Below are 14966 nucleotides of genomic sequence, written 5' to 3' on the forward strand. Positions count from 1 at the left end.
GAACTAAACACATCGAGAAATTAATTGTCATTTTGTGCGAGAAAAGTTACATGAACTTAATGTTTCATCCTAGACTTCCTTCACATGAGCAGCTTTCAACTAATTTTACCAAGAGTTTAGCCACTCCTCAGCACAAAGAATTGTTGACCAAGTTGGACGCTTTGCTTTCAGCAACTTGAGGGAGGATGATGACCAAGTTGGGTGTTTTTCACTAAGAATAAGTCCCGAGTACTTATTCATATCTGAGTAGTTGTCTATACACACGAGAACATGTAGGGAGTTTAAACCGAGTACTTATTAAGTCATGTGTAGTTAGATGAATGCTATGGAAGACTAAGTGTATACTACTAGTAGTAAATGTTTTATTCACGAGTAGATAGCCCAAGTGCTCGAAGAAAGAAATATTATTCAAGTATATAATTGCTCGTAGCTGGGGGTGGCAATCTTGACCCATGGATTGAATGAGTTGTATCAAAATGTATAAGATGGGTCAGAATTGATCAAACTAAATGGGTTGAGATTTCAAAACCCCTCACCAAAAAATTCAAAAAAATAATTAAAAAATTATAACTCGCAATATAAATAAAAAACTTAAAAAGTAAAAATACCAAAAAGTTTTTTCCGTTTTTCTCATTCCATAAAAAAAACTCGAGAAATGTCAACCCGTTTTGACCCGTTCAATCATTTTCTTTTTTTAGTTTGACTCATTTTGACTCATCTTATACATTTTATTTTAATACACCCATAGGTCAAGATTGCCACCCCTACTCGTAGCACAAGTGTTCGAGAAGAAATTCTTATCTGTTCGGAGTGAAGACTTACACTTCATTCTTGAGTTTTTTATTTAACGGTTTTGAAAAAAAAAGATAAGAATATTTTTCTTTTTTCATTCTGGAGTGTTTTTTTTTTAAAGAAAAGAAAGATAATGAAAAGAAAAGTTAGGGTTTTTTTTTCAAAGCTTTATAGCCAAATATGGTTTGATTGTGAATGAAAACTTTATAACCCATTACAATATTACTAAAATCTTTTCCTTTCAGTTTAACTCAATAATGTAATTAACACTTTATTTTATTTTATTTTCTTTTCTTTTAATTCAATAATGCATTTTAATTATATAATTTTATTTTCTTTCTTTCCCCATCCAATCTTATCATTTCTTTTTCTTGTATTTTCAACTCGAGAATGTTGTGTTAATGGTTTAATGTATATATTAAAGTTAGTTGGTTTGTTAAGTTAGTTGAGATTTTTAATTGTGTATATAGGATTCTTGTACGGTTTGTTAGTTAATCAAATCATTTTCAGCTCGTAGTAAATGAAATCATTTTCAGTTTGTTAACAAATTACACAACATTAAACTAGCGTTTATAAAGAGGACGAATTGAAAGTTATAAAAAGAGCTGAAAATCGAGATTTTAATACTAAAAAATAGCCTAAAAGTATACAAAGAAGCTACACTTGCTTTTAAAAGGAGAAAATCGATGAAAATACAACAAACCTCAATCTTTCTCCTTATCCTCACCTTAAGAAACAAACAAATGTCTACAGATAACATAGTACAAAACGAGAGTACATGACATTTGTTCCAATTTTCTGTAAACTAAACAAAACCTTTATTCGGATTCAGACTCCATGCCTCCCATAGCCTTTAATCCTCTCGGTCTCTGTGTCATAAAAAAGAATAACGTTAAGCTGTTAATTTTATTTATATAATTTCTAGATAAGACCTATAAAATATCACACGACTCCAAGTCATAAAAGAGATAAAAATATACCTTTTTTGTGACCTTTTTCTCTCTAACTTCGTACCGTTCCAAGGTAAGATCACACAACCACCCACCGGGGATAACAGACTATTCAACAAAACCAAACATCCATTATTTAACGTTAGTTTACCAATTTGATGTCCCACAATAATAAAATAGAAATAAAAATAAAGAAAGTTGACATTGACACAAAAAATAATGTATTTTTGTATTTTAATTTTATCCGATGGTCCCATGGTGTAACTGCATCATCTAACAGCTTTAATTTATTGAAAGTTGAAACTATTCTATTCTCCGTTTCTTATTTAAAAAAAAAAACATTTTCTTTTTATTCTAACTTTCTTTATAATTTATAAGTAATTGTTCTAGTGATATCAAATCCAATCAGAAAGTTAGGACGAATGTAGGTTTAAAAAGTTTTTGTTCAAAAAATAATAATAATAATAAATAATTAAATATAATCAAACACGATAATTATAACAAATGTCTGGTTCGGCCATTTTTTATACAGGGCCGAACCAATAATAACAGTTAATGAAGAAGCTAAATCGTTCAGTCTTGTCGGACCGGCCAATTTAGCTTCAAAACTGTTTGATTAGTTTCTAACGGTTTTTTTTATCATGGCTACAATTAATAATTTTAAATTTATAAATTGAATTTTTTTTTTGGTTGGTGATAATTGAAAAAAATAATAATTTGCAGAATGAGAGAGACAAACGTTGATGGTTCGTTGGATGAATTTGGCTCTCTTTTTGGGTCTTTGAGGAAGTTTAGATCCTTTAATCGCCAAGAAATCCTCTTCCTTCTCCTTATTCGTCAATCCGATCACAAACTTCGGTGGCCACACCACCGGCACCGCTTCATTTCCCGGCGACCCACCACCCTTTTTGCTATCATGCGCCGTTTCCGATGACCCCGACCCACCACCGTTATTATTATTATTATTCTTCCCGTTATGATGCGCACCTCTCTTATCGTGCACACCGTTGCTCTGTCCCTTCATAGCAATTGATGAACTCTCACAATTCCTACAAATTTTTTTATAAAAAAATATAACAAAAAGAAAAAGATCAAGACCTGAACAATGATCACGGTTATATTTAGGAGTTTTATAAAATAGTATTACTTGAAAAGGTAATATTAAAAAGGAAAAGAAAATTAGACAGGTAAAGTGTAGGTGAATTTACGGATATAGCCCTGTAGATGTGTGGATCACGCAAGAAAAACAAGGAAGTCGGAGGGATGTTATGGGAAAGATAAGTAGAGGTGTTTGAATATTTGATTCATGGGTCAGTCACGCCTTAAAAAGAGGGGGTTGTTTTTTTACTTTTTTTTATATTTATTATATTAAAAAATAATAATAATATTTTAATTAATTTATTAATTTAATTTGTACTCATGGTTAGGCAATGAGAAGGACTGAGGAGAGATCTGGGTGTGGGTATGATAACATGCGCAGCGGCGTAGGGAAAGAAGACAGAATATTAATAAAAGTGAAGGGAAAAAGGTGGCGTTGGTTGTGAGCCGTGGGATGGTTTGAGGTTTGTGTGCTATGGGTGGACACGTGTAGGGATGTAAAAGGTGGTGAAGGTGAGTGGGATCAAACGGTGGAAAATGGGGTGATGATTGGAGTGAAGGTGGGTTATGTGGTTGGATGGATAACTTGTTCGGATTATTGTCCCCCTTCTCACACTTGCAAAATAGGGACCATGTGTAAAGTGGAGAATAAATAAAAGGAAATTTATATTAACCACTCCCGATTTAATGATTAATATTTAAATATTTAGATATTTAAATAACTCTCCTCATCATAAAAAACATTCTTTAATTAAATTATTATTTTAAGATAAATATAAGGTAAATTATATTAGAATAAAATATTTTACAAACTAAAACTATAGAATAATGTGTGATAAGAATTAAATTGTTTTTCTATTTTATTGATTTTCTAATAAACGAAAGTATCATAAAAATATTAAATTAACATAATCAGCGTATTAAATAGTATCTTAAAAGATATTATAGTATTTAATTTCTAATATTATGTGAAGTAAATGCTAAAGTGTCAAAACTAGAAAAAATTAATAATAATAATAATAGTAATAACAAATTATAGGTACCAAATAATAGATAAAAATGTGAGGGCAATTTCAGAATTAAAAAAAATCATATCATGTTAATGATATCAGAAAAAAATAAAGTAAATTGGAGACTTGTTAAAAATAAGTATAAAAAATTACAGCTTAAAATCAGAATTGATTGTATCATGTCAAGGGACCTTGATAGAAGAAAACTCAGTTGGAGACGTATAAAGATATAAAAGGTTGCAAAGAAAAATCAACATTAGTCATACCGTGTTATCACGTTATGGATAAAAGCAAAAAAAAAACAGTGAAGACGTCAACAAAATAAGTAAAATATAATGTCAGAATATATGGTCTTTTTCATCTATGAGGACATAGAAATTAGTTATGAGTTTTTATTGTAGAAAAACAAATATATTATTAAAATATAAGTGTAATTAACTCATCATTAATGTATGTCTATAAATATAAACTAATTAAATAAAGTTTCATTCTTGAGGGTGTAATCGAACCAAGCCACGGACAACTTGAAGTTGGCTTGCAAAATGCTTGAAGCTTAAACAAGCTCGAGACTAAAAATAAGTTTGTTTAAATTTATAAGCCCGAGTTTCAGTTATCAAACTCGAGTTGAGTCACAGGTCTAACCACGCCTATTAAGTATATTATAAACACATATAAATTATTTAACAAATAACAATTGAGCCATGTTCGAAGCTCCTGAGCTATATTCGTGTATGTATCTGCTTAATTAACTAGTAATATAGTTAATATTCTAAATTAATTTTTAAAGAAATCAGATTACCAAACATTAAGTCACTTTTAAGTTTCAATAGCTTTAGTTAAAAGAAAAATATAGCTTTACACGTCACTTTCAATAGCTTTAGTTAAAATATATATTTCGGAAAGATGCATTATTAATTTATTATTGACTGACTCTATAGGAACACGAAAAGAAAAGGAAAAAAACCCATGGTTTTACGACATTTATTAATTCCAAAAACTTAAATATGTTATAATTTATTTCAAATTAATCTTTATTCTAGTTTCCGGACGGTTGATCCTTAAACAGTCAAAAGTAATCAAGTTTACTTTAATAACTATAGTATTTAATATCAATATGATTCCAGTAACACTGAAAAATAAGTATTTTTATATCGTACGTTTCAATTACTTCGTTGGTTTATCTTTTTTTAAAGTACAACACATTGTCTTTCTTAACATGTGTATAGTTTATGTGTTAATCCTCAAGATTGTCAATATAGCAACTTCTGATTGTAATAACTAACAATTACGTATAAAAGGTTCCAAAATATGCATCATATACTTGTCTATTTTGCATAAAAAGAAACTAATAGTTTAATAAAAAGGTCATTTTGAGACACCAAAGAGTACAGGTTTGTATTTTGTATTTGTATCTTTATAGTTATAACAATTAGTTTAATAAACTTAGGTATCAAAGTAATATTAAAATATTATTGGATTAATCAATGAGTAATTAGTAATATTTTTTGAATATTTTAATTCAATATTTTTTAAATAATTTCACAGAACACACATATATTCTTATTTAATTATTAATTATGGTTCCTGGCTACACTTTTAATATTTTAAATGAGGGTACTCTTTCCTCATATGTCAAATCATTGTCTTTTTCTTTGTTTTATCTATATTTTCATTTTACATTCTCGTAATATATTATTATATACCGTGGCATCAAAGTACTTCGAGTATGTATAACTTTTAACATACGTAAAAATTGCCAAAAATAATACAGTAATAATAATAATAATAATAATAAAAACAGTATATAAACAACAAAAATGAATAAAAAATGTATTTTAAAGACAATTCATAAAATAAATAATATGTGTTAAAATTACATGAACTTTAGCTTAACTGGTTTTCAAGTAGAAATGAAAATTTGGGGTGAAGGCTACACAGTCTCAAATTCAAATCCGACTCCTACTGAGTTTACAATAGTGAATTTTCGAGCGACGAGTTTTCTCTTGAACAAGAGATGGTGGGCTTGGACTACCCATCGTTAACTACAATCGCAAACAAATGAGGTCGCCTTTTATTATTCGACTAACAAAAATTGTGTCAAAAATCAAAATTTATTGTTGCGCATCTATCATTTCTTTTAAAGTTACGTTTTGATTAATCCCACAAAACAAATAATCATTAAACTCTAATACATAAAAGTGTATAAAAAAACTACCTTGTCATTTAATTACGCTAATTATAATATATTTAATAATAACTATTTCACGTGCATAAACCAAAAATAACAAAATTACCTGAGAACCCGATGAGCCGGCGATGATGACCGTTGCCGGAGATTAACAACTTCCTTATTATTTTGATGACGGCGATCACCACGTGCCGTGGTGGATGGTTGAGCAACCGGCGGTGTACCGGATTTCATACAACGCAATCGTTTCCGATTGCCCCACTGCAACACGAAGTCTGAGGACGAAGACGGCGTCGTATTGGTGTTATTATTATTAGCATGAGATCTATCTCTCAAATTCTTCTCCATTTAATAATACTCGGTTCCTGTTACGTTACCAATTAACTAACAATGGTTAGTTTACATTTAACCACTTCACACTTTTCCTTAACCATAGTTAGATTATTAATATTATTTTATGAAATTAATCCAAAATCGATCGAAATTTTACATTTCGGTAGATTGATTGATCAAATTCCAGAAGATCAAATAATAATATTAAAATTAATTGGAATTCAGCTCATTTGATTATTAAAACCTTGTGAATTCAATGAATCAAAATTCAGTTAATGGAAAATTGTTGAATTATTAGGACGTTCATCGCTTTGGTTTTCGTTAATAATAACAGCAAGAATAGTAGTAATAACTAATAATAATAATTTTAATAATACTCGGCATTCAACTCAATTTGATTATGAAAATAACCATAATAATAATAATACTAATGCTCGGAATTCAGCTCAATTTAATTATGAAAACCTTTTGAATTGAATGAATCGAATTCAGATTAATGGTTTATTGGAAAAGTGTTTAATTATTAGGACGTTCGATCATAAATTTTAAAGCTAAGTGAGAAGATATGATGTTAAAGATGAAACAGAGTTTGGGTAAAAATTAGGGATTTTGACGCTGAATTAACGAAAACCAGAGCAATGAAACTGTAAAACAAGTGCAAATGAAATTGTAATTGAATTGGTACTAATTATTATTTACTTTGTTTCACGATCTTCATAACCTTTGATTTTTTTTCAAAACATCTTCAAACTCAATCTCAGTTTTCATAAATCGGCTTCAATTCAACCGTCAATTGAAGAAACATTACAACTGATTCATCAAACAAGAGAAAACAATGCGAATTCGTATCAATATCATACAAACCTTCAAACTTGCAATTTCTTCAATTCGCCTTTCGATTTCAAAGCTCAATAACAGAATCACGCAGCTCAAAGCTGCATCCACTTCCAAAAATTCATATAATCAATCTGCAAAACAAGTCAGAAATCATGTCAAATCTTCTGATTAATCGTTATCAACAATCCTTTGTTTGAAGTTGTTCGTCTCGGTTTCGTTGAATTCAAACGATCCACAGCTCAATTTGATTGTATAATTTCAGATTACTGTTAATTACAGAGCTAATTTGTTGGATTTTGTCGGATATATTTGATCCGGTTGATGAATCGTCAACCGGATCAGATGTATCCAACAAATTAGCTCTCTAATTAACCGCAGTCTGAAATTATACAATCAGATTGAGCTGCGGATCGTTTGGATTCAACAAAAACGAAACGAACAACTTCAAACAAAAGGATTGTCTTGTCATCAACCGGATCAAATGTAACCAACAAATTAGCTATGTAATTAACAGCAATCTGAGAGATTAAGCTGCGGATCGTTCGAATTCAACGAAACCGAAACGAACAGCTTCAACATTTGACTCACCGAATTCGCGTTGGAAATTTGTGTATACTTTCCAATTAACAAGACAAAGGTGTTGTGAATTGTGATGCAAATGACATATGATTTGTTTCTCATTTGGAGCCTCTTTATATAGCAGGCAGGCTTCATGTTCAGGTTTATCGATGGAGCTTAGAACAGAGGAGGAAATACATCTGTAGCCGTTGATTTTTAATCCAACGGTGAGGATGGCATCTTATACGCGTTCGGCAGTTACGAATGGTGTAAAACTTGCATTGCTTCTACCCCCATCCACACTCACACACACCTCGTATTTATTTTTATTATTTCTTTATAATTTATAATTGTATTTATATTGAATTATTGACGTCCTTAATAAACTTCACGGAATCTTCGGGTGTCGTTTCGTAAATAGTTTAATTTATAAAATTCAAATTTGTAATCATTTTTTAATATCGGGTTCAAATTTTTTGTGTATATAAAGCTAGTGGTGTGAATGAGTTGATTTGTTTGAGATCGATTCGTTAAAAGCTTAAACCGAAGCGAGTTTAAAGGAGTATAAGCTGTAACATAAAATTGTTTAATTAATTCGTTTTAGTTTTATTTATGAACCGAGTTTAAAGCCAAACTTGAGTATGGAAAGTTACAAAACGTGTTCGAGTATTAAAGATAGAGCTTAAGTTCTCATAAGGTAACCAAAACTAAATAAAGCTTAAGTGAGCTCGGGTTCATCTCGACTTGTTGATAATTATATGACTATTTAAAACCTATAGCGAAAAGGACTCATTAAATGTTTTTGTTAGTTAATAACTAAAGTGTTTTTTAATTAAATTTTTTTTTTTTCTTTTTTTTTTTTTGTTTGTCAAAAATTGGGTTCCAATATGTAGAAACATAGATATTACATCAATATAGCAGGTAAAATGTACCTTTTAAATTGCTTTAATAATTCTCAATTACATTTATGTGATTTATTTTTTTTAAACACACCTTTTGGATAACGATGAACATAGTCATGTTCTTTTAAGCGATTGAAAGTCGAGTTGGAAATGTGTAGATTTAGGAATAGAATTGATTGATGTGTTACTATAGTTCTAAAAAACTGGAGTTAGATGGTTCTGTAAAAAAAATAAAGATCTACTTTCTATAAGATTTATGTAAAATGATCAAAATTCCGTTAAAAAATTTGCGTCTTAAGTCACTTTACACAAACGAGCTTTTAATAAAAACTAATGGTGTCAAGATGTATAAAATGGTGCATCTCCCATTAGGCTGAGTATTTGAAACTCGTGGTGAATAATGGTATATTTTAAGGGTAAAATTATAGGGTGTGTGTTTGTCGTTAAAAAATGTAATTAACTCTAAATTTAAATGAGACAAGAGAGCTAGATTTAAAACGCATCATTAAGTAAAATAGTTACAACTTATCAATTAACTATTATTGAATGAAAAATATTAAGAATGAAAGACGTTTTTTATTTATGTTTTATGATGTGAAAATAAAATCAAGTCCTTAGTAGTTAAACTGAGATTAGAAAGAACTAAGAACCATAATCGGATCATAAACGGCAAACTATAAATGTAACAGATCTACTAGTATGATTTAGTTTGTTCATTGTTGCAGTCAAAGACGTTGACAACACTTTGTTGACGACTACGGATTGAATCATTTTGTACTCATCATATCAAAGAGTATTATATTTTTATGGAAATCCGGAACCGATTTCTAACCTATTGTTCGCATCGGTTCGTAATCGGCTTAATCTATTCGGGTTCGATTTTGCAATCGGCTTCACTTATATTGTGCACCACCACAATGTACATACACCAACCAACCTTCTGGTTTTTGTGGAATCTCATTACTCACATTATATTTGCCATCAACCTTCGGGTTTTTGTGGCCCACAAACCTCCACCTACATTTTTAGGTATTGCTTTACACAAACCAGACTCAACTTTTCTTTTTGTTATATAGTGGACGATATTCTTACAAGTTCTTTGGTAATCTACCCCACTACATTAATTAAAAGATAACTTTGATAAGTAATATAAAATACTGTACAGAAAAATCAATGAACTAAGTGACACCCTCGTGACCTTATCTATTATTAAATCAATATTTCAAGATCAAGTATTAAAAAACATTTTTGCCTATGATTGTAGCATAACTCATGGATTAATTTTTATAAACTTAAAAGCTAACTATCTTCTTTTTGACCCATACTAATGTCACCGTTAAACCCGAACCTGTTTGATTCGTTACCTGACCTGTCCATTTTAGTTCTTCCCTGATAAATGACTGAAATGCATGTTCATGTGAATTATTTACTTAATTCTATGTACCAACCATTTATATAATCCAAGCACACAAGAACAAAGCCTTACTCACAGATAACATAGAAGCTAGACAGAGATGTTTCATTGTTATATATACAAGTAAGCAACCATTCGAGGCCGGTCCTCTACCCAAAGCATACTAGAGAGAAACAGCATGTTAAAAACGGTAAGAAGAAACACCAACAAACCGAGTTTGAACGTAATATGAGTGTATAGTTGATTAGTTTCCCATATAATCCAAATCATTATGCACTGAAACCACTGTTAATTGAGCTCCAAGAATTAGATGGAAAGACAGGGCATGCCTGTGATGACGCCTCCATCATTTGTTCCTTCGTGATCCCAGCATTGCAGAAGTTTGCTATCGACCGCATATGTTTCATACCGTATTGTGATAGGGACCCACAATGTGTCTCAAACGTCCTCACCTGTAAACATAATTTAAGGAGAATTTCAGATATTTGACTGAAAAGTCAATTCATGATTTTATAACAAGACTTACAAATGTTTTAAGGCAATCCCAGTCATCAACTAAAGGTTGACCCGCGGGTCTGACCTCACTCATCACCTCCAGACCCTTTTCAATTCCAAACAAAGCCTTCCCAACGAGTTTTATACTACTGTCAACATGCATCCTGTGGGCCATTGCTTCTGCAAACTGTTTTCTAGATTCAATCTTTCTGTCAGAACCCTCAGGAGCCTTTTGATACTTATGCCAGAAATGCAACAGATCAGCATCGCGTTGGTTGACTGCATTTGAAGATGATCGTAGAGAGTTGCTATTAATATAACTGAAGTTTTCATTTGCAGGATTTGTACCCAAATACAAATACAGTTCATCCTTGCTAAGCTGCAAGTCTCCATATTGCATTACGTGGGACCCATAATTACCATTTCCATTTGATGTTCTTTCCTTAACCTGTGAGTATACATAATAAGTTGTAAAATGAGAGCGGAATTAAATAACTAATTAAACAAATTCATCATACTGTCTATCATAGCTCTTACCAGATGATATTGTTGCTGGATTGTTTCTGTTTGCAGATTGTGTACCTCACTGTCAGCATTAAAAAGGAATTAATTTAACTATATAAGAATCACTAAAAAACTCAACTCGTATTATATTGGTCAAAAGTACCTGTCTTCCATCCATGAGATACTGTACAAGTCACCCAAGCAAGTGTCGTATTCTTGAGGAGGACTCGGATGTTCTCCAGGACAGTAAGTACCCCAACTGTTCTCGTCGCTACCGGATGCTGTGGTTGCATAGATATTCAAACCTTGTGGAAGAAGACCCTCGAAAATACTTCCGGATTCACATGCTTCAAGGTAAAATACCTAAAAGAATACACATTATTCATTTAATCCACCAAAGTTGCTATACAATAACAAAACAAAAGAGATATTACCAAGCTTTTGTATGTTCCAGACGCGTGCTTTTTCTTCAAAACATCAATCAGATCCTTTGCATACAAGTAAGGACTTGTTGGCATCCCTGAGAATATGAAAACATTTTCTTGTAAAACCATTACCTAATCAGAATAATAGTTAGAAGGGGGGGGGGGAGCTTACCGAGCACACCTGGACCGCCATGATCAGAATAAAATATAAAGATGTGATCATTGGGCCCGCTGTTTACAACCTTTCCACTGCCACCTTTAACTGCAGTTTTATTTCCGAGTAAAACCGCAAAAAAGTTGTCAACAGTGACATCTTTCCCGGTGTAATCCTGTGAATAGAGTAAATGGGAACTGATGAGAATCAAACATAATTCACATTTGTGGAAATGAGTGAGTCAAACTCAAAATGTTGACCTTTGGCACTCCATGGTATACATCATCACCATTTGGGCTGTTAATAATGGTTCCAGGCCTGGGATTTTCTTCATTATTTGCAATGTCATCGTACATGAAAACCACAATGTTTTCATCCTTGATGCCACCATTTTTCAAGATTTGATATGCATGACATACATCAGACTGCAGCAGAAAATGAGTTGGTTTTAATAAATGAACAAACAAGTAAAGTAGAAACAAGAGTTGCTTTCAGCTATAGATCATTTACTAAACATATTAATCTAACTCCTTGGTAGCACAACTCAATATTATGTATACAGAACTCATCGACTATGAACAAAAAAGTAAAAGCACTAATCCTTCAATTACTTATTGGAACATATAATATATAGACCAAGTGCAGTGGAGATGTGGGAGGACAGAAATCCTTTCCACATCATCACCGTATTCCTGGGGTGGTAGAGAGGCGCCATGATGTGAAGAGCCAAAGGGGATGCTAATAGAGATGAGCTGGGCACCAGTACCGAAAGTACCAATACCAAAAATACCGATACCGAAAATCAACAAAATTGTGTACCGGTACCGAAAATGCTTGGTATGGTAGGGTACTGGTACCGAAGGCAAAAAAATCAGTAAAATAGTGGTACCATACTGGTACCGTACCCATCCGAAATCTCAAAAGGTGGGTACCAAATTGGTATTGAAAGTACCCAGTTCGGTGCCGGTCCCGGTACAATTTGCTCATCCCTGTGTTAACTGGCCGAGGGGTGTGGGGCCAAGGTTTTCTCCAGCTAATCAAACTATCTCACTCACATTTTTATAAAAAAGATAATAAATAATTATTGTTTTTTCAGTTAAACAATTACACATTTTTGAGTAAAAAGTTAGTGAAAGCAGAGACGCGGCCGGACGTTTTTCACTTTTAGTTAAACCACTACACATACACATAGTATTAACGTTTATTAGTATCGAGCCCACAGCCCGGTTCATCTCTATATATTATAACAGTTTATTATTAAAGAAATCGTTTGATAATCTTACATGGTATTGGAGCAGAGGCCAATGCAAGTAACCCTAAATAAAGCAAAATACGATCTAAAACCGGAAAACTACGATAAATAATATAATAAAAGCAATTATAGGCAATACATTTAACATCGCTAGTTGATACTTATGAAAAATCAAACAGCATGACTGGATAGATAAAAAAAAATAATAAGAATTATGTAATAATAGGATTAGAAATATAAGTGTATAACAACTACCTGATGCCTGTAATTCCAGTAACCGTTGGATCCGGCGAGTAAGACGGCCCACCGGGTACCATCGGAGTCAAGTCTCTCAGACGGTAGCCTCAGGAAATCGTTGACCGTCAGACGGGCGTGAGCGACTGTGATGATAGTGAGAAACAGGAGGATTGCGTACAGATTCATCTTCTTTCTTTCTTTGGAGAAGTATTGTTGGATTCCTCCTTTTGAATTTATAACCCTTTCTCTTTCTTCCTTCTAAAGCTTCCTATTTTATAACCTTTTATTATTATATTGTTTATATTATTTTGATTTCTTATTTATCGGCCAACACAAATATTTATTATTACGAGACAAATATCATTACAAGCAAGATACTCGTCGTAACGACATAATTACGAACTACCGCCCAATGGAATATGCAACTACCAACTACCCTTCAAATACAACGAGTACATCTCACCCAATAATTACATAATAAAGGAGAAACTGCACCACCTCTCTCATCTTAAAGCCGGATTCTTGCCAAGGTTTCTCACTTACATGTAGCTTAGGGTCTTGATTTAAACAAGTCGGCCTACCTTCGAACACCACAGTAAAATATCCTTTATATGTATTTTGAATTTCAATATTTTTATGTCAAATATTTATATTCACAAAATAATTTTTTAATCAAAGTTAATTTAGGGATAAACAAAGTGATGAGTAACATCCGGTATCGTCTGTTTAATCCATGATGGATAGCCTATCAGGAAATGATAGCTTTGTTTTTTGTTGCCCCAGAAGGTTACCTATCATAATACTACTTATACTAGAGCATGTTTAATTGTGGAGTTTTTATATGCTCCACAATCAACTAAGTGTCTAAGTTTAAAACACATTGATAATATAAGAGACGGGTCTTTACTTATAAACAAATGATATGTTCTGTTTATAACCGATGTTAAATTTGCCTAAGGTGTAAATGTTACCTAATTTGGTTTTAAGTAAAATATACTAAAGTGTATAAAATATGTGATATTTATTATTTTATATATTCGATTTTAAAAATCCGTATCTTAGTTTATAAACTTTTATTTTTATTCTTTAGCTACAATAGAAACCACATTATTACACGAGTTAGAATACGAAAATATTAAATAGTTAGTTATAAAGATTTAAAAATTGAAAAATATAAGTGGAAAACAAGTTTATTTATTAGTTGAAGAAAGAAAAACGAAAAAGGTAAACCAAGTATTTATGAATTAAGAATCAAAAACGAGAAACAAACATATTTATCAAATAAATACAGAGAAAGTAAAAAAAAAAGTAAGTGAAAAGTCACATAATTATAACAATAACACTCTTATTTACTTATCTATTAGATACAGATTTAATGAATTATTTAGACAACACGCGACACGCATATATTCTTATTCTTGTAAGTTGTACATTTATTTTATAAACCCTCATCAATCCTAAGCCCATATCGTGTAAGTAAAGAATTGGCCAAGTCCACACTCCACAAACACATGGAATCATTTGATAAAATAATGCACCAATATTCCATGATTGATTATCCTAAGCTTTATAATCCAATAATGCCCCAACATGAAAATCGACTACTAACCAATAATACTACCAGATCATAAGGCAATCATACAGGAGGGACCCTTCCCTTAAATGATTCGTGTTTGGCGGATTGAGAACCAACACGCATCTAAAAGTCTTATATGAACCAAAATCGAAAAAAAGTCTTATACGAACCAAAATCGAAAATAGTGTCGGACACATAAACTTCATGGTTGACATAAACATGACAGACAGTTAACCAAAAT

At 31.7% G+C, this 14966-nt stretch overlaps 2 protein-coding genes across 2 annotated transcripts; both read right to left on the reverse strand.

The window, feature by feature from the left end:
- Positions 1–1489: 1489 nt before the first annotated feature.
- On the reverse strand, positions 1490–8099 carry LOC143598643 (uncharacterized). The gene is made up of 6 exons (XM_077076808.1): positions 7797–8099; positions 7236–7339; positions 6145–6403; positions 2482–2791; positions 1773–1850; positions 1490–1661 (listed from the first exon to the last, which is right to left on the reverse strand). The coding sequence occupies exons 3-6, from the start codon at positions 6384–6386 to the stop codon at positions 1611–1613; spliced, it is 681 nt and encodes a 226-aa protein (XP_076932923.1). The 5' UTR covers positions 6387–6403; positions 7236–7339; positions 7797–8099; the 3' UTR covers positions 1490–1610.
- A 2071-nt stretch (positions 8100–10170) lies between these two features.
- On the reverse strand, positions 10171–13335 carry LOC143598644 (vacuolar-processing enzyme-like). Its single transcript, XM_077076809.1, has 8 exons — positions 13168–13335; positions 11921–12085; positions 11679–11835; positions 11516–11601; positions 11245–11444; positions 11115–11163; positions 10609–11025; positions 10171–10534 (listed from the first exon to the last, which is right to left on the reverse strand). Exons 1-8 carry the CDS (start codon positions 13333–13335, stop codon positions 10352–10354), a joined length of 1425 nt encoding a protein of 474 aa, XP_076932924.1. The 3' UTR covers positions 10171–10351.
- Between the last annotated feature and the right edge of the window lie 1631 nt (positions 13336–14966).

Source organism: Bidens hawaiensis, unplaced genomic scaffold (genome assembly GCF_021521415.1).
Source record: "Bidens hawaiensis isolate Kalapana, Puna unplaced genomic scaffold, B.hawaiensis_p1.1 tig00050616_1, whole genome shotgun sequence".
NCBI classification, from domain to species: Eukaryota; Viridiplantae; Streptophyta; class Magnoliopsida; order Asterales; family Asteraceae; genus Bidens; species Bidens hawaiensis.

Bases quoted from the DNA above. Each gene is read 5' to 3' on its own strand.
- LOC143598643 (XM_077076808.1), bottom strand. From the start codon at position 6,386: ATGGAGAAGAATTTGAGAGATAGATCTCATGCTAATAATAATAACACC. The intron at 1,851-2,481 runs GTTTGTCTCTCT...TTTGTTGAATAG, and splicing joins TCATCCAACGAACCATCAAC to TCTGTTATCCCCGGTGGGTG. The intron at 1,662-1,772 runs GTATATTTTTAT...TTTATGACACAG, and splicing joins AGAAAAAGGTCACAAAAAAG to AGACCGAGAGGATTAAAGGC.
- LOC143598644 (XM_077076809.1), bottom strand. From the start codon at position 13,335: ATGAATCTGTACGCAATCCTCCTGTTTCTCACTATCATCACAGTCGCT. The intron at 11,445-11,515 runs GTAATATCTCTT...GTATTCTTTTAG, and splicing joins CTGGAACATACAAAAGCTTG to GTATTTTACCTTGAAGCATG. The intron at 10,535-10,608 runs GTAAGTCTTGTT...TTATGTTTACAG, and splicing joins GGGATTGCCTTAAAACATTT to GTGAGGACGTTTGAGACACA.